The sequence below is a fragment of the Mesocricetus auratus genome, unplaced genomic scaffold (assembly GCF_017639785.1).
Source record: "Mesocricetus auratus isolate SY011 unplaced genomic scaffold, BCM_Maur_2.0 Super-Scaffold_100676, whole genome shotgun sequence".
In the NCBI taxonomy this organism is placed as follows: domain Eukaryota; kingdom Metazoa; phylum Chordata; class Mammalia; order Rodentia; family Cricetidae; genus Mesocricetus; species Mesocricetus auratus.
Window position 1 is genome coordinate 61,695,028 of NW_024429266.1, and position 26,367 is coordinate 61,721,394.

General features: G+C 44.4%; 1 protein-coding gene across 11 annotated transcripts in view; it reads right to left on the reverse strand.

Moving 5' to 3' along the window:
- The window catches only part of Mgat5 (alpha-1,6-mannosylglycoprotein 6-beta-N-acetylglucosaminyltransferase), a 282,174-nt gene that overhangs the window by 119,750 nt on the left and 136,057 nt on the right, over positions 1-26,367 (reverse strand). For all 11 annotated transcript variants that reach the window (XM_040738099.1, XM_013120397.3, XM_005079882.4 and 8 more), the window contains 2 exons: positions 5,552-5,628; positions 4,360-4,449 (listed from right to left, as the gene is read on the reverse strand). In XM_040738099.1, the coding sequence (XP_040594033.1) occupies positions 4,360-4,449; positions 5,552-5,628 (167 nt within the window). The remainder of the gene's footprint in view (positions 1-4,359; positions 4,450-5,551; positions 5,629-26,367) is intronic.

The window sequence follows — 26,367 nt, forward strand, 5'->3', positions numbered from 1 at the left end:
GTGATATGTGTGGAATTCTGAAGCCAAGAGACCTAATGCATGCAGTGCCTCCTAATTCACTATGGCCTGGCTGTCTATCTCCTTTGGCTGAGGCCAGAAGTTTAAATGTGGCTGGGCATCTACAATATCCAGCACAAGTGATGTTTCACTCTTCTTATAACTGTCCGGGAGGGGGCAGAAGATCCTACAAAGACAAACTGATGTGTGACTCTCCACTATCAGAGACAATGGATCCCAAGAAAGTGCAATTTCCCTCAATGAGTCTCGAGCTAGAAGGAAAGGCTGATGCCTGGCGCCAGCAGTGGGGAGGGGAGGAATTTATCTCCTGGAAAGAGATTTCACACAGTTCTGACAACTTGTAAGACCATCTTGCAGGAGAGACTAGAGCTGAGAAAATGATGATGGGCAGGGCCACAACTTGCCCAGGACTGCTTAACTGTGCACATCTCTTACCATCTGTTTAAACCTCACGTCAGGACCCTGAAGATGGACGTAGGGTGCTATCACTGGACCTATTTATTTGTTCTTCTCCACAATATGGCCTCTTTGCATAATCTTTCTCTATTTTCACCACTGCTTGTGTTAGGGCTGGACCCTATCAACCCAGGAATGTTTTGACTGTCTTATAAGCCCATCCCTAAAGGAAGGAGCCCTGAACTGTTGTTGTGACATGGCTGTTACCAGTGCAGTATCAGACACATGGCAAGCAGCAGGAAGTGGCTGTAGGAGCCCATAGTGAAGGCTGTACTTTGGGGGCCTGATTTAAAAAGCATTTGTAGATGGCAAGGTGGTTAATGGCTCAGAAGGTCATAGGTAGGGAGGAAACTACTACTATTATCTTGCTAAATGGACACGTCAAACTGCCTTCTAAATAGTTGCATTTATACTACTTTCACACTTAGTCAGAGAAGTGTCTTTTCTGGGTACATAGCAATGCAGACTCTGAACTGGTCAAAGCATTGGGAATAGGTGACTATGGAGTGCTCTCCCCTAAATGGACATCTATAGGAAGCCCTCCTTCATTAGACACAGGGGACACTGGGGAGAACCAGGAGAAATGTAAGAACTCTATCAGAGCCAGTGGATGGGGAAGAGTGCTGCGAAACACTGTCTTCTGGATATGACATGGCTGTTGCACTCATGAACTCACTGTAGCTATGGCTATCTGGACACGACCCGCACAAGGTCAAGCCATTCAGCATTCCAGCAGGCAGCACTAATTAGACAAAAGGAGAGGGCGTGAAGGTGGAAGGGTTGTGTTGGGGGTGTGTGGATTGGGAGTAGGTGGGTAGAGATGGGTGAGATAGGATCAGTGTGTAAACCCATCACATGTGTAAACGCACTCAACTGTCAGGTGCTCCAAATGAGTTGGTTAAAGCAAAAGTTGCAGTTCCGTAACTCAATTCAAGTGGGTGGACTAAGACAATGGTGGAGGGGAATATAGAAAGAGAGGCCCGTCCTGAATCTACAGCCCATGCTGAGTGATGCTGACTTTAGGTTTTCTTGGTATCTGTGTCTGTTCTGATGCCAAAACCCAGAAATAAGTCCAGCTCTTTCAATAAAAACTGGAATGCAATAGATGTGTGTTGATTGACTTTACAGAGCAAGTCAAACAAAGGTGGTTTCCTCATTTTGCCGAATGCAAGAGAAACCTGGTGTGTGATATGGAAGTAACAGATCTCAGAGTTCAACAAAATAGGAAAGTTGTAAGACAGCAATAAAGGAAAGAAGGAAAAAAAACTGGACTAACAAACAGACCCTCATAGCTGTATTGCCCTCCATTTTATTTTCTCTTACTTGTGTGTGTGTGTGTGTGTGTGTGTGTGCGTGTGTACATGCGAGTGTGTGTGTGTGCTATCTCTATATGCAGGTGACCACAGAGGACAGAAGGTATGGGATCTCCTGAAGCTAAAGTTCATGGCTCCTATTGTTAGCCTGATATGGGTGCTGGGAACCAAACTCAGGACCTCTACAAGAGCAGCAAGCATTTTTAACTGCCATGCAATCTCTCCAGACTCTTGTCCTGAATTTTAATGCTACTGCAAGGTAAGTAACTGACTTTGTCATAACTAGTTCTGTGTACCAGCTCCTAACACAAATGAAAAGCAGCATCCTACATGGAGATCAGGAGTCAAGAGCAAGTGTTTCTCTCTCTCTCTCTCTCTCTCTCTCATAAACGCACACACACATACACAGAACATAAAGTAACGTGCATTCTTTACTCTCCTCAGACATTCCACAATGCATGTGCTTACCAAAGCATCACGTGACATATCACACATATGTACGATCTTTGTCAGTTAAAAAGGAAGACACAGAGCTGAGGAGATGGTTCATTTGGTAACATGCTTGCCTTATGACTTCCAACCCACAGAACATTAAAAACAAAAACTGGAAGTGGTGGTATACATCTGTAAACCCGGTGCTGAGGAGATAGAAATGGGAGGGTCCCTGGGCCTCACTGGCCAGCGTCCAGCCTAATTGGTAAGTTGCAGATTTAGTGAGACCCTCTTTAAAAAGTAAGGTCAACAGCCATGAAGGAAACCATATGGCTTTCAAATGCACACACACCCGCAAACAGAACAAAACAAAAAACCAACCAACCAGGTGCCAAGGGAAGAAGAATTCAGATTTTACATGACTAGAAGTCATGCCAGATGCTTTATCATAAATCAAATTAGACTGGTGACCTGATTCTAACTCTAAAATACAACAGTATTTGAATGTCCTCAACACATTTGAATGTCCTCAAATAAGGACAAAACAAAATACAAATATGTCCCTTACGCTTCCTGAGTGTCTTCTGTCAGCTAGGCCCTCTCTAAAGCCATTCTGCTGTAAAGCTGGGCATCCCCAGGCCATCCTGATGGTAGAGAGAGGTCTTTAAAAACAAACAAACGTCCAACTGGAAGAACTTGAGGGAACAAGTTTAGGCTGCGTCACAGAGATTAAGAAGTGGCTGAAGAGCAAGGGTGACTGATGTCCCTGGGTAGTGACCTTTCAGAAGTAGCCATCCCTCCTGCAGCTGTCACTAGGGATGTGTACGACAATGGGCCTTACTGAGAGTCACTTGTAGGGTCTGATTGTGATAAAGGGGTCAGTATTTCTGGCTTTGCTTACCGTTGTAATGAAAATCCTGACAAGAGCAACTTAAAGGAAGGTAGGGCTGACTAGGCTCAAAGTTTGAGGACACAGTCCACCACCGCGGGGAAGGCACGGGCAGCTGGTCACATGACACCCACTGCCAGGAAGCAGAGAGAGATGAATGATGGTGCTAAGCTCTCTTTCTTCTGTTTACTTGGTCAGAGAAGCCAGCCCGCGGGACCACATCTACGTTATAGCCTCCCTCCTGGGCCCAGTCAGTGATCCCAGAGGCACCTCTCCTAGGTGATCCTAGAGCCCACCAAGCTGACCATAGGCGTTAATTACCAGCTGTCGTTCCTTCTTTGTGGCTAGTTAGACCCATCCTTTCTTCCTCACCGGTCTGAATCTCTCTTTGCTTCTTTTTCCCGTTAAACTCTTAAGATGGAGAATGCCTGGCACAGTGGCAAGGAAATGAGCTCTCAGCCGTTGCTGCCAGCCAGTGACTGCAACAGAGGTTGGCATGCACTCACTGAACCGAATCGGCTAGAAAGGAAGAGACAGACTGATCTACGGAACAAGTCAGTCTGTTGTCGGAAAGGTCTCCAGCATGCCTCAGTTGTAGGCATCTCTGTGGCCTTGGGCTCAAAGTCCAGTGCTGAGGGAAGGAAGACTGTGACTTGTGAGTGGGTTAGCTGCTTTTCTTTGTAACTGAACACCTTACAAAAGCAACTTACTGAAGGAAGAGTTATCTTGGCTCTGAGTTTGAAGGTCTGATTTCTCCGTCTGGGCCCCGCTTACTTGATGGGTTTGAAGATATCTGACAATTTGTGCCCAAAGACCAGGAGGGCAAGATGGTTTAGGGTAAAGGTGCCTGCCAGCAAGCTTGATGACTGAGTCCCATCCTTGGGACCCACATGGGGAAGAGGAGGACCCCATAAGTTGTCCTTTGTCCTCTGCTTATATGCCAAGGCACACATGTTTGAGCACAAACTAAATAAATGTTTTTTTAAAAACAAAAGGACAAAGGAGAACAAATAAAACAAAAGAGAGATGAAGACCGAAACCCTTACATTCTGTGTATGTTACTGAAATAGGCAAGAGGAAGCAAACAAAGCTAACAGCCAGTGCAGGCAGCTTGTCCTTTAAGGGAAAGAGATATTCGTGAGAGTGTGAGGAGGACGACGAAGGCAGTCACAGGGCCTTCTTAGCCTTTCCAGCTTTCCTAAGTCCAGGCTCGGTTGCAGTGTGGCTGTGCACGTCCATGTGGAGACTCACCTCACTGAGGTAAATAAAAAAGGAGCAGGAGGTGCCGTCCACTCCATAGCCTGCGTAGCAGGGATCCGAGCGCCACATGTCTTTCATCCACTGCAAGGAGAGGAGAGGACATGGCTGAGGAGGGCTGAGGGGACAAAGGGGATAGTGGGGTAGGTGGCTCAAGCGGTGACCCATGGGTAGAGCAAACCAAAAGTCCCTGCGCTCGGGGCCAGGTGCCCAGACGCTCAGCATCTAGAGAACTGAAGTAGATGCCTGCCCACGCTGAGGAGCTCTGTGCAGAGAGCAGTGGAGGCAAAGACCAATGGGGTCCTTCCATGACACCCTAGGGAGGTGCCATAGCCGAAGCCAAGGGCCCGCAGTGCAGAACACAGGCCAAGTACCACAGAAATGTCAATGAGCACTTGTAGCTGCCCCCAAAGACACCAGGGAATGTTCCTAGAATGTTCTCACCATGCTTAATGAGTACTTGAATGACACCCTTTCTGTGATCACCACTGGCCAGGAGTGGTCTCCCGGAACAGGCCAAACAAGTATGATTGTTTTTTTCTTTCCAAAATAATAGAAGACAAAACAAAAAGGTCAGGAGTCCAGCTGCTGGTAACAGTGGCTCTGGGAACAGCCAGGTCAGACTACTGTGTGAGCTCTCAGCCAATAAGAGACCCTATCTCAAGGGAGAGGTGGATGGTAACCAAGGAATATACAAAGTTGTCCTCTAGCCTCCATACATACATGTACATACATGTTCATCTGTATAGATTACACATAAAAGGCCAGGAGGCTGCTCAGTATGGAGCACTACCTAGAATTATGGAGAGCTTGGGTTTGATCTCAGAGTTAAGAATGGTCAAGTGTCTCTGGGCACTCATTTGCATATGCAAATATGACATTTATACCACAATCTGGACATGGAACAGGACTCAGGGGATCAGGGAGAGGGAAGGATTCTAACTAAGGATCACCTGGAAGCAAAGGGCTGGGAAGGATACAGTGGACACCTGAAGTGGTCCAGGTTCTCGGTGTGACTAGGGCGAGCCTGGCTGACCCACTCCATGGCAGGGGCAGAGCAGAGAAGGACCATCCACCAGCAATATGGAAATACCTGGGAAGGACCTGCTTCAAGACTCAACTGTCCTCTTGTGTCTTTGGAAAGGGAAAGAGATGGAGGGTGATGAATAGGTAGCTTCTGCCTTACCTTGATTTTCCCCTCACAGTGAGGGTAGCCATCCATAGGAGGCAATACACATTTTTCTTGAACTCCATTAATGATATCTGCAAAGAATAAGAAACAAAGGAAACCATGAGATCCAAGATACAGACGCCCAACATCACAGCCTGCATAGGCTGAGAGAAGAACTGAGACAGAGAAGTCTACATGGAGGCAAGGTTCTGATCTAATGACCTTGACATTTTATTTAGAACTGAATGGCATCCGATAGGTTAAAGGTAGCTGGTTATCTTCCCATTACTGTTTTAAAGGGGTAGTGGGAAGATAAGACAAAAATGGGCTTATAGAACTCCTCCAAACGTAGGAACTATGGCCATCTGTCCTCTCACTGGCAACTGAGCCAAATCTCCCTGTCTAACTCTGTTGCCAACAGCAAGGATAAGCATCTTCAGGAGGGAAGGTGACACTTTGCCCCTGGCACCTCAGACATACTTCCTCTCAAAAGGTACAGGGTCTTCCAGCAACTGCTTTGGGTGCACAATAAGGTAGTGTTTCTCCTTGGATACCCGATAGTAGTACACGGCCACCTTATCAGATGGCCCCTGCAGAATGCACCCACATGAGTTCCACCACTGTTCCAGTGTGTGGCAACAGCCAGAAGCCAGGAATCTCTACATTTGGTCTGGAAATACAGCTCTTGCCAACACCTTCATTGCCAGCTTGGCTTTAAGAACCAGTAGCGACGAATCAGAGGGAATTGGCCACAGGGAAAAACCATCTCCCATTAGTAATGTTCTCATGCAACTCATTCTCTGATTGTCAAGTCTTTGTCTAGCCCCACTTTACATCATGAGAAAAGTAGATTTCTACAACTAAGACCTAGACAGATATTTTAGTAACGTTTCTGCTGCTGTGATAAAACATCCCACTCAAAGGCAACTTGGAGAAAAAGGGGTTTATTTGGCTCACATCAACTGAGGGAAGCCAAGGCAGGAACTCAAGCAGGGCAGGAATCTGGAGGAAGACGCTGAAACAGAACCACGAGTCAACCCTGCTTACTGGCTTGCCCCTCATGATTTGCTCCACCTTCTTTTTTATACAACTCAGGACCACCTTCCCAAGGCTGGCACTGCCTGCACCTATCATTAGTTAAGACAATACCCCATAGGTTTTCCAACAAGCCAACCTTATGAAGGTTTTTCTCAATTCCCTCTTTCCGGATACGCTGAGGTTTGTGTTAAGTTGGAAAGCACCAATTAGCACACCATATATTCTAGGTAGAAGATCTTAAGGCCGCAGGAAGTTCTCTACTCCCAAATGGACTGGAGAAGCCAAGGCTGCTACAAAATCTACTTGCAGCCTCACAGGGGACACACGGGTAGAGTGTCCCCTGTTTGAAATGCTTGGCATACTCTGCTTCAGACTTCATGTGTGCACAGACTCAGCGTTAGGTTGTGCATTCCTAAGGAATATCCCAAATCACAAATGTTCCCAAATTAGAGCTTCTATTCAGAATAGTTTTATCTTTATAATTTATTTAAGCTCTCATTCATGCACACATTGATTGCATGCTGTGTATACCCCCCTCATGCTCCATCACCCCCACTTTTCTGGCCTACTTCTCCTATTTCCCTCTTTGTCTAAGACAGTTTTATTTCTTTCATATCTCATATGTTTACACGTACACATAGGACTTTCTGTATCTGGGTGAGATCTAGAAGCACAAATGAGAGAAAGCATGGCATATTTGTGAGACCAGCCTAGCTCTCCCAATATGATTCTCTCAGGTTGCATTCTTCTTCATAACGTGCCATCAACCTTTGTGGCACTTTGAAAAGCATGATTTGTAGTTCATTGTTTTTATGGGTTCTAGCTTAAAGCAATCCTCAGCATTGTTTTTTTTTCCCAGGAGACTTCTTAACAGCATTATTTGCTGACCCTCTACTTTTTCCTGATTCATAAAACTGGAGCCTGGAGAGATGAAAACAATGCCAAGTTCAATGAGGAAACAAAACCCAAACTCATTAAGCCATGAATCTACGCCATAGGAATTTTCCCTTTGGGGTATGTACATGTGTTTGAGTGTGAGTCTGTGTGTCAGTGTACATGCCAAACATGCCATGTGGAGGTCAGAGGACAGTCTCAGGTCGTTTAAGACAGGATCTCTTATTTGCTGCTGCATATTGCCAGACTAGCTGTTCCCTGAGCTCCCGGGGATTCTCCTGTCTTCACCCTGAATCTTGCTGTAGGAACACAGGCATTACAGACATGCACTACTGCACCCAGCTTAACATAGGTTCTAGGGAGTGAACGCAGGTCCTCATGACTGTGTGGTAAGTGCCTTGTTCACTGAGCCATCTCTCCAGTCCAGATTTTCCTTTCAGGTCAAGATTATTTCCACCCAGCTGTGTCTAGGTATTCATAGGCACACCACTATAATCACTTCATTCTTGTTCTGTATGGGAAATGTGAGCAGTGAGTGTGGAGGAGTAAATTGACAAAAGTATTATTCTGCTTGGACAGGCATCTTTGCTGGTCTCCCGGGCTAGTTAAGTAAGAACCTGAAGCTATAGTATTGCCTGTGTGAAAATACTATGGAAACAGACAGAGAATTACACGAAAACACATTGCTGGAGAGATGGCTCGGCACGTAAAGCAATTGTTGTACAAGAGTGAGGACCAGAGTTTAGATCCCCAGCACCCATGTTCGTGTCAGGCAGGTATGATGGCCTGCCTCTAATGCCAGTGCTGTGAAGCTGGAGACAGGGGATTCCCAGAGCATGCTGGCTAGCTAGAGCAGCCAAACTGGTGTTTTCAACTTGCTTCAAGTAAGAGGCTCTGCCTCAAACTGCAAGATAGAGAGTAATCAATGAAGACATGTGGCATCAACCTCTTGCCTCCACAGGCATGCAGACATATACATCCCCACATATGTGTATGATGACATGCATGGGAATACGCATAAACACACGCCCACACTGGACACATATCTTCATAACCAAACAAAATTTCCAAAAACAATTGAGCCAAATCATCACACACTATTTATACTTCCTTTTGTCATGGACCCTGTTCTTAGTTTCTTGCAAGATTATTCATGCTTCTCAGTATTAGTAAGCAGTGAAATCAGGTAAGGCACACTGCTGAAGAGGGACAAGTCAGGGACACGGATGTCAGCCTGATGTGTGTTCCAAAATCAGAGTGCTTTACTAGAATAAGCCCAGCCCTGCTGGGTGAAGGCAGTCAGTTACTGCTCTAGGTCTAAGAGAGTGGAGAGGAAAGGCAATTAAAGAAAGCCAAGGACACAGGGAAGAACTATGATCGGACAGCTGAGCAGGCACTACAAGCTAAAGGATCATGAATTCCAGGCTCAGGACCCAATGTTTCGATTACCACTGCAGTCAATGGGAAAGTTGCCTATAATTGTGTAGTTTGGACAAGCAACCAACACTCATTGATTAGAAAAACAAAAGTGAAATCTGACAATCTCATTTGGGATGTTAAAGATAAAGCCACATTAAGGATAAGAACACGCTGTATGCTAAAAGAAAACTGCCACGTAAGATCTTCACAGCTGAGCAGAATTTTGTATCTAACATAAATTGTCCATGAGTCAAAATTCATCTTATGCCGGTAGCTCGGCTGGTAGAGTGCTTGCATGCACAAAGGCCTGGGTCCCATCCCCAGCACCACAGAAAGCAGGCGTGGTTACACACCTGTAGTCCTAGTATGAGGGAGAGGAAGGCAAAGGATCAGGAGCTCAGAGTTACCCTTAGCGACACACGAGTTCATTCCAGCTTAACAGTTACAAGCGATGGAGCCCAGCCTGGTGAGGAAGAACTTATGTCAGGACCTAGGCTGGCCAGTTCACAGGACCTCCTCACACAGGAGGAGAGAGAAAACAGGAAGTAGTGCCAGGATCGTAAACCCTCAAGGCCCTCCCCTAACAACTCTAATGACACACTTCTGCCAGCAAGTCTCCACTTCTAAAAGTTTCACAGCCTTCCCAAACAGCGCCACCAGCCAGGAAGCCATATCCTTAACGACTGAAACAGATTATAAAAGATGATTCCCATGCCAACCACAAGCGTGGCCTATACACCAAACCCCCAAGAGCCTCTTTCTTCACTCAAGAATTGTTGCAAAACTTTCTAAGGACTCAGCCACCCTTCCTGGGCCAGGTACTGTGACCTGCAGTCACACAAGACCTCATTCAGCATCAGGATAAGAGTGACAGCAGTCCCTGGGCTGCACAGCATGAAACACAGCGTAGAGGTATCTCCCCATCATTTACTCTCCCGCTGCGTTCTATTCCCCTACAGAATGGATGTTCACTGTGGCTGTCTTGCCACCCCTAGTTAGTTTTATGTCCCAGTGCCTGTGGGTGGAAGGTAAGGGACACCGAGATTACAACACTTTAGATTTGCGCAACCAGAGAAGCTTGGATTTTTGTAAATGAATATAATAGTGTTATAGCACAAACTTGTGTGAATAGATTCCCATAGCTCTGGGGCTGGGAGAGAAAAACGGAATCTGTAATATGACGAGGATAAGCAGAGTCCTTCCTCACAAATCTGCATCACTCATCTCTATGTAAATGGCATTTTCTGTAAGTATATACCTAGTTCCTTATACCATTTTTTTTCTGCAACAAAATGTTCTTCAGTATTTTAAGCAACAACGGAAAGAACATGAAATATCCTACACGGGTATCCAGTTACAATAAATGGGCAAGGCAGTCACTATTATAAATCAGGAGAATGCTAGCTTTATATTTCAAAAACATTTTTTAAAGTTACACTTATATTCATATATTCACATATATACATATATATATTCCCAGAAAAATAGCTTCTCTACATAATATTTAAAAAATAAGATATAAACTGACAGATTGAGGCATTCTCTGCTGTCAACTCCAATGAGACTATGAAACCAGGAAGTAGGTAGAAAATATCAAGAATCAAGCTGATCCTGGCAAACGCTGGATGGCATTCTCCAGTTGCACCGTAGGGGATTTTTATGACTACACTCCTTTTTCCACAGAAGAAAGGACAAGGGCCTTTCTGAACCCTGTAATCCTCACAGGTAGGTTTCTGGAGGAAGGGAAGCTGCACGTAGCTGTCCTCGTGGACTAGTGGCAGTCCCTGAAGTCTGTACCCCGACATTTTTTTCAGCCCCACAAATAATATGTGTTCAAATTTTCTTCTAGAACAGGCCTGAATAAAAAACAGGTCATACCCTTCTGCCACCTCTTATCAAACTGTCAAAGACGTTCAGGGCTTGGTTTTTGCTAAACAAAAAGGTAGATTTACTCTACACGTGTGTATTTGTGTTTCCTATAATTGGGGAAGAAAAGAAAATAATATGGAGTTAGAAACCATAGGAGAAGATTGGCAATGTTCTTAAGCTATGTGAAGGGTAAATTCCCTTGTCACAAGCCTTCATTGAAAAATGTGAACCAACTAAGAAAACCAGTCAAGGCTGGGCCCTCCTTTAGTCTCATACAGTATTCAGAAGGTAAAGGCAGAGGCAAGTGGATCTCCGTGAATTCTAACGTGGTCTACCCAGGTGAGTTCCAGGGCAGCCAAGGCTATATAAGGAGACAACCCACCAGCATTTCCCTTCTCACCCCCCCCCATCCCCGCCTGCAAAAAAACAAAAAGCAAAAAAACAAAAAACAAAAAAACAAAAAAAAAAAAAAAAAACAAAAACAAAGAAAAGAACAGCAAAAGCCAGAAACATGGATCAGCAGGGAAAGGTACTCAAGGCCAACCCTAATGATCTAAGTTTGATCCCTAGGACCAAAAGGCAAAAGGAGAAAACGGGCTCTGGCAAATTGTCCTCTGACTTCCACAGCACACACATTTTTTCTTCACAAAATAAACCCATGTTAAGAAAAAATCAAAATGAGCTTAAGATAACATGAATGCCAGAGACCTGACAAGAAATTTAAAGCAACTATGATGAATTCTCAACAGAGAAACGAATACTTGGAAAACACACACACACACACACACACACACACACACACACACACACACACACACACACACACACACACATGAATTTCAGAGATGTCAAATAGACTATCTGAAATGGGAAATTCACAGACTAGAAGTAATAATAAACTAGATTAACTGAAGAAAAGATCGGTGAATTAGAAAACAATGGAAATGGACAATAAAGGTTGAAGGAAATAATATAAGCAGAGCCCAGTGACATGTAGGTGGGGATGGATAAATGGGTGTCAAGAGAGACAGGGGTCTTATGGTTAACTTTAACTGTCAGCTTGAAACAATAAGGAAATTTGAAGGTAAATGGATGGAACTAGCAAAAAGTCATCCTGAGTGTGGTAACCCAGATCCAGAAAGACAAACATGGTATGTACTCACTCATTTACTAGCTGTAAAATAAAGGATAGCTATGCTACAATCCCAGACCCAGAGAGACGAGGTAACAAGGAGAGTTCATGGGGGGACACCCAGATCTCCTGGGGAAGGGGAAATAGAAGCAATTTCGTGAGCAGACAGAGGGCGGGTAGGAACACTAGTGATTAGGTGGGGGAGGGCATGAATGGGGAGAGTGATGAGGGGAATGCTGGGGTAGGGGCAGCATTTCCGGGCCAGTAGGAAGCTAGGGGAATCTCCCAGAAGTCTACAGGGAGGCCCCTGGATTAGACTCCTAGCAGTAGTGGATAAGTAGCCTGAACTGGCCATCTCCTGTGAACAGATTGGTAGCTGACTCAATTGTCATCAGAGAGGCAACAACTGATGGAGGCAGATGCAGAGACCCTCAGCTACAGGGAGGGGGCCTGCAGCCAGGATTGGAAAATAAATAGATGTATAAAAATTAAATTAAGTTAAACACCTCATCCTTAAAAAAAATAATCACATGAGAAGGGAGTCTCAATGACCTACTGTCTACATCAGGTTGGCCCATGAGTATTTGGTGAGGAATTTTTTTCTCATTCAGGTTAATTGACATAGAAGACCTGGCCAGCCTTAATGTGAGCAGCAGTTTCAAGGGATGGACCCTGGACTTGTGAGGGTGGAGAAAGTGAATGCAACAGTAAGCAGGCCTGCACACCGTCCTCTCTGCTCTGGACTGTTGGCGGAACTGGCTGCTTCAAGTTCCTGCCACCTTGAAGTCCCTACAAAGACGGGCCAGAACCTAGATTTTTAAGCCAAATAAACCCTTTCTCCACTAAGCTACATTTTGTCAGGGCATTTTTACCGTAGCAATAGAAAAGAAACTAGAACAAAAGGAAAATAAAAATGATTGAAGAAATAATAGCCAACAACTTTCCAAAAATTTTTTCTAATTGTTAGCTCCAGATCTAATAATTCAGAGACTCACACAGAAGGCAGAGACAATTATGTTTGTTATAATCAAACCGCTAAAGGCCAAAGACAAAGAAAAAAAGGTAAAGGCAGACAAAGAAAAACAAGACACATTACATAAAAGGCAATAAAGATGATAACAATGCCTGACTTCTCATCAGAAAAGCTGGAATCAAACAAAACAAAGCAGATTTGCAAAGTATTGAAAGAAAACTTACTGCTAGCTCTGAATGCTATGTCCTTGAAAATGTCAGTCAAAGATAAATAAATAAACAATGCCATTTTTAGAAAAACAAAAGAGAAATTTCGCCATTTGCAGACCTGTACAGCAAGATATAAAAAGAAGTCCTTGGGGGCTGGAAAGGAACTGTAATCAGAGAATATCGCGAGTCTACAAGGAAATGGAGAAGGTCGAAAAAGCCAATACCGGGCTGGAAGCATGCTGTGGGCAGACGGCTGGCTGTCAAGGGCAAGGACGTGTGGGTTTTTTGATTATTTGTTTGCTTTGTTTGTTCCTTGTACACACAAAAAGCTGGGACTCCCTGAAGTTTGCTAGTCTGTCAGTCTAATCAAATAGAGATGCAGGCCAATGAGAGACCCTGTCACTCACTCACTCACTCACTCACTCATTCACTCACTCACTCACTCACTCACTCACTCACTCACTCACTCACTCACTCATTCATTCACTCACTCAGTCACTCAGTCACTCACTCACCCACTCAATCCCAGAAGTGGCATAAGAACACACCTGACGTAAGGTTGTGTTTTTTTTTTTTCTTTTTGAGACAAGGTCTCTCTTGTAACTCTGGCTGTTCTGAGACTCACTATATAGACCAGGCTGACTTTGAACTCACAAACACCTACCCGTGTCTGCCTCTCAAATGCTAGGATTAAAGGTATAACCCACTGGCTACCAGGCCCAGTTTCTCCTTCACTTCTTCTATCAGGTTTCTACATAATACAAAAATCATATTAAGGTAAAATAAGGTTTAAGAGATTTTTAGAGGTATGTAGGACCAATACTAGAAAGGATGACTGATCAACATGAATTAAACATGAGATTATACTATCATAGCCCTTTTATCTTTATGGGATATCTCCCAAGGACCTCAGTGTTTGCATGAAACCAATGTCTATATATACTGTGCCTTCTCCTCTACATGCATATGACAACATGCCATTTATAAACTAGGCACAGCAAGATTAACAATAGTTCATGATAAATTTCAATTATAACAATATACTCTAGCCAAAGTTATTATACAGAAGAAATTCTAAAGGATTTGTTCTTCCTAAAAAAAGATTTTAGTTAGGTGTGGTGATGCATGCCTTTAATCCCAGCACAGGGGAAGCCAAGTAAGGCAGAGCTAAGTGTGAGACCAGTCAGGCCTACATAGAAAGCTCCAGGCCAGCCGAGCCTTTGTGGTGAGACCCTGTCTCAAAACACAACACCAGAAAGATGATAATTTTATTTTTAGTTGTGTGTAACTATGTGGGAGTTTGAGCCTGTGAGTGCAGTGCCCATGGGGGCCAGAAAAGCTACTGGAACTTTGGAACTGGAGCTACAGGCGACTGCAAGCAGCCTGACAAAGGTATTGGGAGCAAACTGTGTCCTCTGGAAAAGTCTGCAGTGCTCTTAAACCCTGAGTCCTCTCTCCAGCCCTTTGAGGATTTGTTCTTATGGTAGAACTTAAAAACCTTAGCACACATGTTCTTTCTTTGTTTAAGTCAAGAGCTTACGGTTTTTTACTCAAAGGAAGTGCTTAACAGCATCTCTTAGCCATACTGGAATTGCAGTGTTTTAACTCTCAAGCTTTGGGCCATTAGTAAGTAAAATAAGAGCTGCTCTACACAACATCGAGCTGAGATGATTGCTACGTGACTAGCTGCCAGGTGGCATACACGGCAGTGAAACACGGTGTCTCCCTTGTAGGAGGGAGAGCATGAGAACTCATCACACTGCATGGAGCTTAAAAATAACGAATTATTTCTGCAACTTTTCCACTTACTCACACAACTGAAAAGCTGCCGATTATTTCCGGAATTTTCCATTAACATTTCTGGACTACAGTTAACCCAGGTAACTGAAGCCAATCCAAAGCAAAACCATGGATCAGGGTGGGTACCGTATTAACTCTAGGCAAATTTTATGTCCTAGATTCATTTCTGTTGCTGTGATAACTTGCCCTGACCAACAGCAGCACAGGGAAGAAAGGGCTTATTTGGCTATCCATTCTAGGTTACATATAGTTCATCATTTCAGGGAAGCTGAGGCATGAGCTCAAGCAGCTACCGACATCATATCCACAGTCAGCAACAACAGAGAGAAACCACTACACCCTACGGCCTGCTCACTGCTTACTTAGCCCTTGTCCTACATAGTGCAGGACATACTCCACATACACTTAGGGGCTATGGCTTCCTACATCTATTAACAATAACCCCCCCCCAGACATGTCCATGGGCTAACCTGATCTAGATGCACATATCACTGAAATTCTCTTCTCAGGTGCTTCTGGGATATGTCAAGTTGACAATGCAAACTATCACACGAGTATTGAGAAAGCATATTGTGATAAATGCAAAACAGGGCCTGGTAAACAACCCTCATCCAAATCTGCAGACTGCCTACTTTTATATTTAAAGCTTTGTTTCTAGCTATGCAATTCTGCCATATTTCTACAGCTAATTTACACTGTAATGACAGAGTTCAACAGCTGCAAGGAGGTTAGGACAGTAGATGTCACAGTTAGTTCTTTAGAGCCCATGGATCCTACTACTGAATTTTTATTTTTCTTAGGGTCTAAATGATAGAGCTAATAATGACTCAATGTGAGCTTCTCCCCCCCACCCCCAGTCCCTACTTGTCTGCAGACCATTCTCACCTCAAAACCAAAGATAAAAACCAAAACTAAAACAGTGTGTGCCTGTGTGGGAAGCCAGGGGTTGACATCAGGGGTTGACATCAGGTGCCTTCACCAACTGCTCTCCTATAATTTTTTTGCTTTGCTTTTGACAGTTTCATAGACATGCATTGTGGTCACATTTGACTCCCTTCACACTCTTTTCCCCCCTGGACCCCTTTTCCTAACTAGTCCCCAATGGCTATACCATTAAAGAAATGGCATAGACTCCTGGAACCATCAGTGTCTCCACAGGAAGGGCGGCCTCATGGGCACTACCTCTAACCATGGCAGAAAGTTGGAGGGCCCAGCCAAGCGCAGTATCCACAGCTGCCATGTGTTCATGGCTTCTATTGCCATGCCATATCTGGATGGTCACATTTCATGGCACTCCTCTTCTTCATCCTTTCTTCATCTTCTATAATGTTCCCTGGACTTGGGGGTGTGTGGGTAGTACATTCTATTTTTTGAGAAAGGGCCTTTCTCCGGGCCAAGAACCTGCAACAGGCCAATGAGCTGTCTCCACTCAGCTTTGTTACATGTGTTCTGGGATTTGAACTCGGGCCCTCATGTTTGTAGTATAACTAGCATCTTACTGACTGATCCATCTCTTCAGCTGCCAGTGCACTCATCCTCTCCTCCAGTTCCAATTTGTCTTTCCTTCCTGGCTGCCAGCCCTGGGGGTGTCAAGCCTGTCATTAGACACAAAGACAACAGTCCTTGCAGACACTGCTGAAGCAGCTTCCACACCTGTGTGAAGCCAAATCCCTTTAACAAACCCCTTGATATACACACTCCCCCAGCGGTTCTGCTTTCTGAGTTAATCTCGTCTAATACAAATAGAGGAAAGTTTAAAAGCCAAAGTTAGTTCTTAGAAAAGATGAAGAGCATATATAATTCCTGCTAGTGATAATAATTGAGAAAAGGAAAGAAAATAAATTAGCAGTGGGAAGGATGGAAGGATACCCCTACAAACCCCAGAGCTATACAAGAAAAAGGAGAAGGCAGAAGAACTACCCTACTACTTAGAAAATGTGACAGACTCATGTGTTTATGTCAGGATAATTCATAAGATGACACCCGCCCCCAAAGTGGAAACCACTCACACACTCAACACCGGGAAAGTTGATAAATCAACTGTGTTATGCTCAGACAACTGAATATTACTTTTTGATTAAAACCCCAAAGAATGAACAATTAACACACACAATATAGCAGATATATCTGAAAAACCTTCTGATGGGCATAATGAAGTCTTTCCATCCACATGTTCATACTCTAAAATCTTGTTTTTTATGAAGCCAAGAGCAGGCAAAATTAATGTACAGTGATAGACATCAGAGTGACAACTGTTTGCGGGGGACAGAGACCAAACAGAAGGAGGCATGAGAAACCACTGGGGTGATGGATGTGTCCTTCACCTTGCCTGCGGTTCTGTGGAGATGCGTATATACACTTAACAAAGATCACCAAATGTATACTCTAGATCTGTGCCATGCATTGCTCAGAATTTTTCTCACACAGAAGATTAAACTAAGTGGCTTCAAAAAAAGGATGCTTTCTGTTTGACTGACAAATTCACATGACAGGATGTTACTTTCTTTTCTAAGCGCTACTTATTAACCCCTTTATAGCCAGCTTTCTATGTGCTGCCATGGGCTTGTGGAGCTCAGAGTTCAAGCTCTGATTTCCACTGGAAGGGAGCACCTTGGTGTCAAGCGGAACCTGCCGATAAAGTGTTTTTCTGTCAGTGGCAGCACTGAGGCGGCTCAGGTAGGAGTGGACTAGTTCACTGTGTGTTTACAGTGCTGGGCCCAAGCACAGAGCCGTTTCAATAATAACCTTTGCTCTAAAAGGAAACAGCATGGGAGCAGAGTCACTGGCACCAGGAAATAATTCGCCCTCAGACACTTAGAGGAAGAAAGGCTGTGATTTCCCTCCCACTCCTGTCTGTAGACTTTGACAGACATCAGCCAGCCACTTGACAATGTGTAATCGCGTTTCTCAGCTGACTTGCAGTACCTGGCTTTCTGCCTCACACATGGATCTCCAAAAATAGCCCTGAACGGATAAGATGGTCTAAATGAGGGAGTTGTGAGAGATCATCAGGAATGTAAAATTTTCCAGCGTGATGGTTCACATTGATGTCTACTTGACAGGGTCTGGAGTCACCTATGATCACCTTGGGCATGTCTGTGAGGGGGTTTCTAGGCACAGTTGGCAGAGACAGGAAGACCTATCTTAACTGTGGGTGGCATCATTCGATGGGCTTGGAGTAAATGAAGTGGAGAAAGCAGGCTGAGCACCAACACCCATCTCTCTCTTTCTTTCTTTTTTTTTTTTTTTTTTTTTTTTTTTTTTGGTTTTTCGAGACAGGGTTTCTTTGTGGCTTTGGAGGCTGTCCTGGAACTCACTTGGTAGTCCAGGCTGGCCTCGAACTCACAGAGATCCGCCTGCCTCTGCCTCCTGAGTGCTGGGATTAAAGGCATGCGCCACCAACGCCTGGCCCCATCTCTCTCTTTCTGACTACGATGCCATGTGAGCAGCTGCCCCATGTACCTTCAAACTATGTACCTTCCTCCCTTATGCTGTTTTTGTCAATGTGCCACATTAATGAGGAGAGTAGGTGATACACCCAACTAGTAAACCAAGTCAACAGAGTATAACTGCTTCTTGCAAAAGTTATACCCAACAGTCAAAAAGTATGGAGAATTCACTCCTCCTTCACTGTGGATCTGCTCATTAGAAGACAGAAGTGAACTGAACGTAAGCCTCTGTGAAAGATGTGCAGATGAAAGAGGAATCACCAACGGCCTCCACATCGTGTGGCCCCAATGGTGTAAGATGAGGGGACACGTGTGTGGCCAAGGCAAGGGTCATGGGAAAGGCGAGTAGGATCGTGTAAACGGGAAGGAAGTGTCTGTGTGTTTTAAGGAACAGTAATGGCGAGTGTTGCTGACTTGGCAGGCTCTAGAATCACTGAGGAGAGAAATCTCTGCACACGCCTGTGGGGGCATGGTCACATTTGGTTAACCGAGGCGGGAAGAAGCATGATCCCGTGGGCTGCGCTCCTGGACTACATGGAAAGGAGAAAGTGAGGAGGGCATGGTGGTGGTGGCTGCGGCACCCGGCTTTATTCTCAGCACCTGGGAGGCAGAGTCTCTGAGCTTCAGGGCAGCCTGGTCTGCAGAGCGGGTTCTAGGACAAATCCTGTCCTGAAAAACCAAAAGACAGGATTTGTTTTGTTTTTAAGATATGGTTTCAGCCGGGGGGAGGGGTGCACGCCTTTAATCCCAGCACTCGGGAGGCAGAGGCAGGCGGATCTCTGGGAGTTCGAGGCCAGCCTGGTCTACAGAGTGAGTTCCAGGACAACCTCCAAAACAATACAGAGAAACCCTGCCTCGAAAAATCAAAAAAAAAAAAAAAGACTATCTTTGAAATTAATTTTTAAAAATTTTATTACTATTATTTATTGTTGTTGTTTTGCTTTGCTTTTGTTTTTCAAGCCAGGATTTCTTACCTGGCTATCCTGGAACTCACTCTGTACATTAGGCTCGCCTTGAACTCAAAGAGATCTGCCTGCCTCTGCCTCCTGAGTACTGGGATTAGTACTGGGATTAAAGGTGTGTGCCACCACCACCCAGCTGAAACAGGATTTTTTGGAGAGGGATGGAGTCTGCATATATACAACTTGAATAAAATTTGAAGAACCAAGAAAGACAAGGGGCAAACACTATATATTTATTTATGTAACTGTCAACCAAACCTCACATAGGAGGGGGGGTCTCCCATATGTAGCAGTACTTGATTCTATTTCACTTTTTATTTTCTGCTGGTTTCTCTTGTTTTGCTTCTGTGTTTGCATACAGGTACAAGGTCAAGCTAGAGTGGTCAGCTTGGGCCCTCTCAGATCTGTATATGCCGAGTTATGGGCAGTTTATTTAAATCCTTTATTAAGATCTCACTTGCCAGGTCTCCATACCAAACCCTGGCTCATCCTCTGGTTTCCTGTTTGTCTTAAACCAGAGAGCATCCTCAGTCTAGGTGGTGGCCATTGTCACCAACTGTGATCCTGGAGGTGGGAGTTCTGTGCTCTGCTCCAAATCATTTCAATTGCATTTATCAGTGAAGCTGCTGGTGTTCCCAGCATGCCTTGCCCAGCTTCCAAGGCCAGGTTTGGGGAATGGTAGCAAGTCCACTCAAAATACAAATTTATGTTTGTCTTGAGCCATTACTTCTCAATTTGGCAGGTGTCTTTATTTAATTGCCAAAGCTCTAAAATGGTTGCATTTGAGAATTCTGTACAGTTTAACTATTTATTTCTTCTGATATTTTAAAACTTTTACTTTGCTTTTTCAAAAATATATTACTATTTATTTATACGTGTGTGTGTGTGTATGTGTGTGTGTGTGTGTGTGTGTGTGTGTGTGTGTACACATCAGAGGACAAGTTATGAGAGTTGGTTCTCTCCATTTATCATGTGGGTGCCAGGAGTTAAATTCAGGTCATCAGGTTTGGCAGCAAGAGCCTTTATCTGCTGAGCCATCTTGCTGGTCCCTTAATTTTCATTTTTCGCTGAGGATTTTCTGGGCTACTCCTTCCACCACACTGAAAGTTCTGCCTCCAAACACTAGGACTACAGAAAGAATGATATTTCTTATGAAACTTACAATCATAATTATTGTTTAACTTTCCTTATCTGGGTTCTACAGATCTTACTATGGAAACACTTTTTTTTTCATTCTAATCAAATATCAAGTCTAAAATAGAAAGGAAAGCAAAAAAAAATGACATAAGACAGAGAGGGTAAAATTAAATAGATTAACATCTACAGAATAAGGTCTGTCATATAACTCAATTTCCCCCGTCTCATGTACTCTATACAAACGGAGAAAGTGATTTTTCTTTCTTTCAGGTGATTAAAAAAAGATGAACTTCATAGAATGAAATGGAGGAACACAGGAGAGACAGAGAAAGAGAGAAAAACATAACCTTAAGCTTTAGTCATAGGCTACCAGGGGGAAAAAAGATGAGTATTTAACCTTCCACCAATAAAAATGGAAGCCAAAGATATTAAGAACAGGAAACACACACGAAACTAATCAAGTGAGCCAGGCAGCCACTCCCTCAATGCCAAACCAAGTATTTGATATTTAGTGTTTATTTAGTGCCACACATTCTAGAATTTGTCTCCTGGTTGCTATATGTCTCAGCTTGTTACATAGATATACTCATGGTGGGTTCCTAAATTCTGTGCCCCCTTTTAAGTTTCGGAGGCCATCCTCAGTTCTCTGAAAGATAGTCACACAGAAAACAGCAACTGAGAGGTTCCCGAGCTCTGTGAAATGTAATGATTTTTGTCGGGCCCCACCCTCTCCTCTCTACCCTACCTCTCGGCCCCAGTGGCCAGCATCCCATATTCCTCTTACAAGAGTCAAAATTCAGGTCAGAACCAACAGATATGCATGGGGCAGTCAAATGTTGGTGGATAAAACTCTCTGCTATCTGAAGAATCTCACCTGTCCTTTCCACCTCCCACATAAAAGCTGTACTTGTTTTTGGTTCCCACTACGACTCATCAAAGCCTTTAGAACTTGGAAACTATGTTGTGAAACTATGTAAGCCATCCATCCCACCCTGAAGCAAAATTAACATTAAGACAGGGGAGCATTTGTTGGGCCAAGATTAAGCAGCTGAACCAAAACGGACAGTCGAACTTGGCATAACCCAGGCTTCCTGAAACAACTCTTGTTGGGTATCTGGGGCTGCCTAAACAGAACTGTCGATGTTTCAACGGAAACTCTCAACAGTCCTCTTTCTAGTTGGCTCACGCCAAGAACAGCAGCACAAGCCAGGAGCCAGTCAGTACTGTTGCTCTTGCAGTCCTCTGGGAAAGTCTAGATAATAAATCAAGATGGAATGGAACTTAGTAGAGTGGTAATAAAACTATTAGCATTACAACGGAGACAAGCAAGAGCAAAGAGGAAAGTTGATGACAGGAAAGTATTGTCAACACCAACAAGACAGTTTTCCAATTGTAACTCATTTCCTATCTCTACTGCTTAGAAATTACTACATCAAGACTCCAAAACAGCTCGTTTTTCCCTCCTTGAGTTGAGAAAGCCATGTAGCTGGTTAGGCCACTGCACTTCCAACTCCACTGCCGACTACAGCAGACTCTTCCAGCATAATCCAGCAATAGCCAACTAATTGGAACTTTAACCAGAGATGTTAGATATTTCTGGCTATTTCCCTACTCATTTCCAATATCCATGAACTAGTAAACAGCTTCCAAATGTCAGTGAACATCTGGGGCATCCAAAATAATATTCCTTGGACCTGACTCTTAGAAAACCACAGCCCTCAGCCTAAACTCCCTCAAGAGGCTTTGACCAGCAGTGGCACACAGCTCAGACAAGGGTTACCTTAGGTCATTGTGGCGGTTAAGCCTCGTTTGTTAGTCTGGCATGATTTAGGATTGCCATGGAGACAGACATACCTCTGGTTGTATCTATGAGGGCGTTTCCACAGAGGTTTAACTGACACCCTGAGTGTGGACAGCACCATCCTATGGACTTGGGATATTGAACTGAATAAAAGGGAGAAAGTGAGGAAAACATCAGGCATTCATCTCTCTCTGCTTCCTGACTGCAGATGCCACGTGATCAGTAGTCTCCTTCTCTGATACCATGTCTCTCCTGCCATGATGAACCATATCCTCCAACTGAGAGCAAAATAAGCCCTTTCATCCTTAAGTTGCTGTTTGTCAAGTAAGTTAGTCACAGCAAGGAGAAAAGTAACTAATTCAGTTTTGTGTGTGTGTGTAACTTTGTCTCAAAACATGCATATCATTCACTGAATGTTTAGACTTAGCAGGTCCTTAGGAAAATAAAATTCCTAGGTTAAAATGAAATGAAATCTCTGGGACCAGGAAGATGGCTCAGCTGGTGAAGTGCTTGCCATGCAAGCATAAAGATCTGAGTTTGATCCCTAGAGCCAACATGAAAATCCCAGGTGTGTTGCCTGTGCTTGTAATGCCAGTTCTGGGGTGGCAGAGCCAGAGGGATGCCCAAAGCTCGCCTGCCTGCCAGGCAAGTCTAATAGGTGAGCTTCAGTCTCAAAGGAGGTAGATGGCATTCCTAAAAATGATGCCTGAGATTTTCCTCTGGTCTATATACACACATGCACACACACTCTGAAAATGAATACAGCTACCTGTCTTCCCAGATGAGAGTCTGCAAAGGACAGTGAGGGCATTATCTGTCAGCCAATACCAGAAAACAGAGCAGACGGCACCCACAGAAGGGAGATGCTGACTACTAATGCTTGCAGGCTTGTGTTAATTTTCTTCCCATCCTTACACCAGAATTACAGCACAAGTGACCAGCCTGGTGCTGGAAACCAAGCACCCCCTGATCCCTCATCCAATTGAAATTTAATGAATCCTGGGGACATTTCAATTTTCCTATTTTTCCACTCGGTGAGTGATAACACGATATACATGTTATGGAAACAAGTGAGAGAGACAAGAATACACAGTGGTACCTCGATGAGTCATAATGAAACAAGAACAGGCTCTCCCTCTCATGGGCGAAGGTCTATTAAGGATCTGCACTCACTTGGAGGCATGCCTGCCTGGTTGCTGTTTTTACGCTGACTACAATAGATAACATCCCAAGTCAGGCACACATCTGGGGAGGCCCTGTACCTCCTTCATCTGAAAGCTTTTTAGAGATTTCAACATGAAGAGTGGCTAACCAGGCACCTGCCTGTTTCTATCAGCTCTGGTGTCTGACTTAAGCACAGGAAGTTTCAAAGGTTTCCAGAGCAGAAGGCATCTAACTGGCTTTGATAATGACTTCGTGGAGGTCAGAGAAAGTCTACAGTTCAATCTCTGGCTAGGAGAGCTTTGTAGGAAACACAGTCCTCGTGGAGATGGCACTCCAGCTGTGTCCCGAGCCAATATGTGTAGACTTTGGTCTTCACTAATGGGGAGCAAAAGAAGATGGTGATGTCTAAGGCACTGAACTGTGGGAGCAGAGGTGAGAGGGTTAGCCCTGAATTCTATTAGAGTCATAGCAGATCAAATCTTAGAGAGACACACCCTCACAACAACAACAACAAAAAAACCAAGCCAAGCAACAACCAAAAACCAAACAAATCAAAAAACACTAAAACAAAAACAAAGAAACAAACATACACAGAGGTTAGGAGGAAGACTCAGTCAGTAAAAACAAAAAAGGAGGGTACAATAAGAGCATGCTTGCACCCAGTCCTAGGGGCAGGACTCCTGGGGATCAGGGACCAGTAAATCTATCCAAATTAGACACCCCAGGGACAGATCCTGTCTCAAAACACGAGGTACAAAGCAATGAGGAAGAAACTTGATGTTGACCTCTGGCTTCCACATATATGCACTCATATATACAAACGCACTCACACACATACACACTCACCCTCACACACATATACACTCACCCTCACACATACACCCACACACATACATACTCACCCCACACACATACACACTCACCCCCACACACATACACCCACACACATACATACACAATCACCCACACACACATACACACTCACCCTCACACACATACACACTCATACACACACATACACCCACACACATACACACTCACCACACACACACTCACCCCCATACACACACCCACACACATACATATACAATCACCCACACACACATACACGCTCACCACACACACACTCACCCCACACACATACACCCACACACATACACACTTACCCCACACACACATACATACTCACCTTCACACACATATACACACTCACACCCCACACACATACACACCTCACACATACACTCACCCCACACACATACACACTCACCCTCACACACATACACACTCATACACACACATACACCCACACACATACACACTCACCCCCCCACACACATACATATACAATCACTCACACACACATACACGCTCACCCACACACATACACCCACACACATACACTTACCCCACACACACATACATACTCACCTTCACACACATACACACTCACCCCACACACATACACCCACACATTCACCCCACACACATACACTCACCTTCACACACATACACACTCATCCCCACACACATACACACTCACCCACACACACACACATGCACATTCATGCCGCACAAACACACTCACCCCACATGCACATACAAACTCATCCCTCACACATACACACTCACCCACACACACACACATTCACCCTCCCACCCCTGACATGTACACACTCACCACCCTCAAACCAGAACATGGGTTTATTTCCAAGAGAACAACCCTACTCAGTAGGAAAGTCGACAATAAAATTTATTTATATCTCTTGCTGCCCGGTATAGCACTGAAGAATGTGTTGTTATGCTTAAGGGTTGGGTTAGCTGAAGCAAACGGCCTTCCTCTTTGGGCTTTGTAGGTTTCCTCTGGTAAAGGAGAGTACTCACAGTGACTAAATGAGAGAGAAACATGCTTGGGACACAGCTAAGTGGGTAAAGTTCTTGTAGTGCAAGCATGAGTACCAGGTTTGGATCCCTAGCATCCAGGTAAGAAGCTGAGTATGGCAGTGCATGCCAGCAATACCAGCACTAGGGAGCGGAGACAAGGGGATTCCCAGGGCTCACTAGCTGAATCAGCAGCTCCAAGTTCAGTGACAGGCTCTGTCTCAAAAACTAAGGTGTAGCTGGCCCGCACCTTCAATGGCCCTTGGAGAACTAGCCCCCTTTTTGCTGGGAGAGCTGGCCCTACATGTGGGAGAGCTGGTGTCACTCCTAGCCATGCTTCCAGAAAAGCTGGTCCTAATCCTTGCTTGAGGTGGGGAGGTGCTGGTGGAGGCCAGACTGACCATGTCAGCTGCCACCCAGGTCCAAATTCAGGGTTTTGAGCTGGTCCACCACAACATCTGCCCTATCTGTGATTTGCTAGAACACATGAAGGACCAGTCCTGTAGGATCTCTGTGACTCAGGGTAACAGCAGGAGATCTGAATGAAGTTTTGTTGAGGGTGTGGTATTGATGGTATACCAGAAGCCAGATGCCTTTAGCCAAACCAACAACTCATTGCAATGAACATTTGCAACTAAAGCTGTTTGGGCAAAAGGATAACAGACCACAGCTCCCAAGGTCACTACACCAAATGAATACGTGATGGAGAGGCAGGAAATATAGAGGAGCTAGGTGGTTTTCTGATTGTTTTGTTTGTATTTTCTTTTATGGAGGAGTCTACAAGGGTGGAGGGCAGATGTGGAAGAACTGAGTAGTGAGTGGGATTGGGGTGCATGGTATGAAATTCCCAAGGAATCAATACAAAATTATGAAGAAAAAAAAACCCAAGGCGGAGAAGAAAAAGGAAGATACCAGCTATATATCTCTGGCTTTCCATAGGCACACATGTTTCCATACACATACACATCACATACAGTATCAAACACACGTGCAGAATTTCAAGCTGAGCAAAAGGTAGTGACACTAGGGCTATTCTCTTGTTTACCAACTCCAGTTCTCTACAGAGTCAATCAATAAGCAAGGAGAGCCAGACAGGAAGGAGG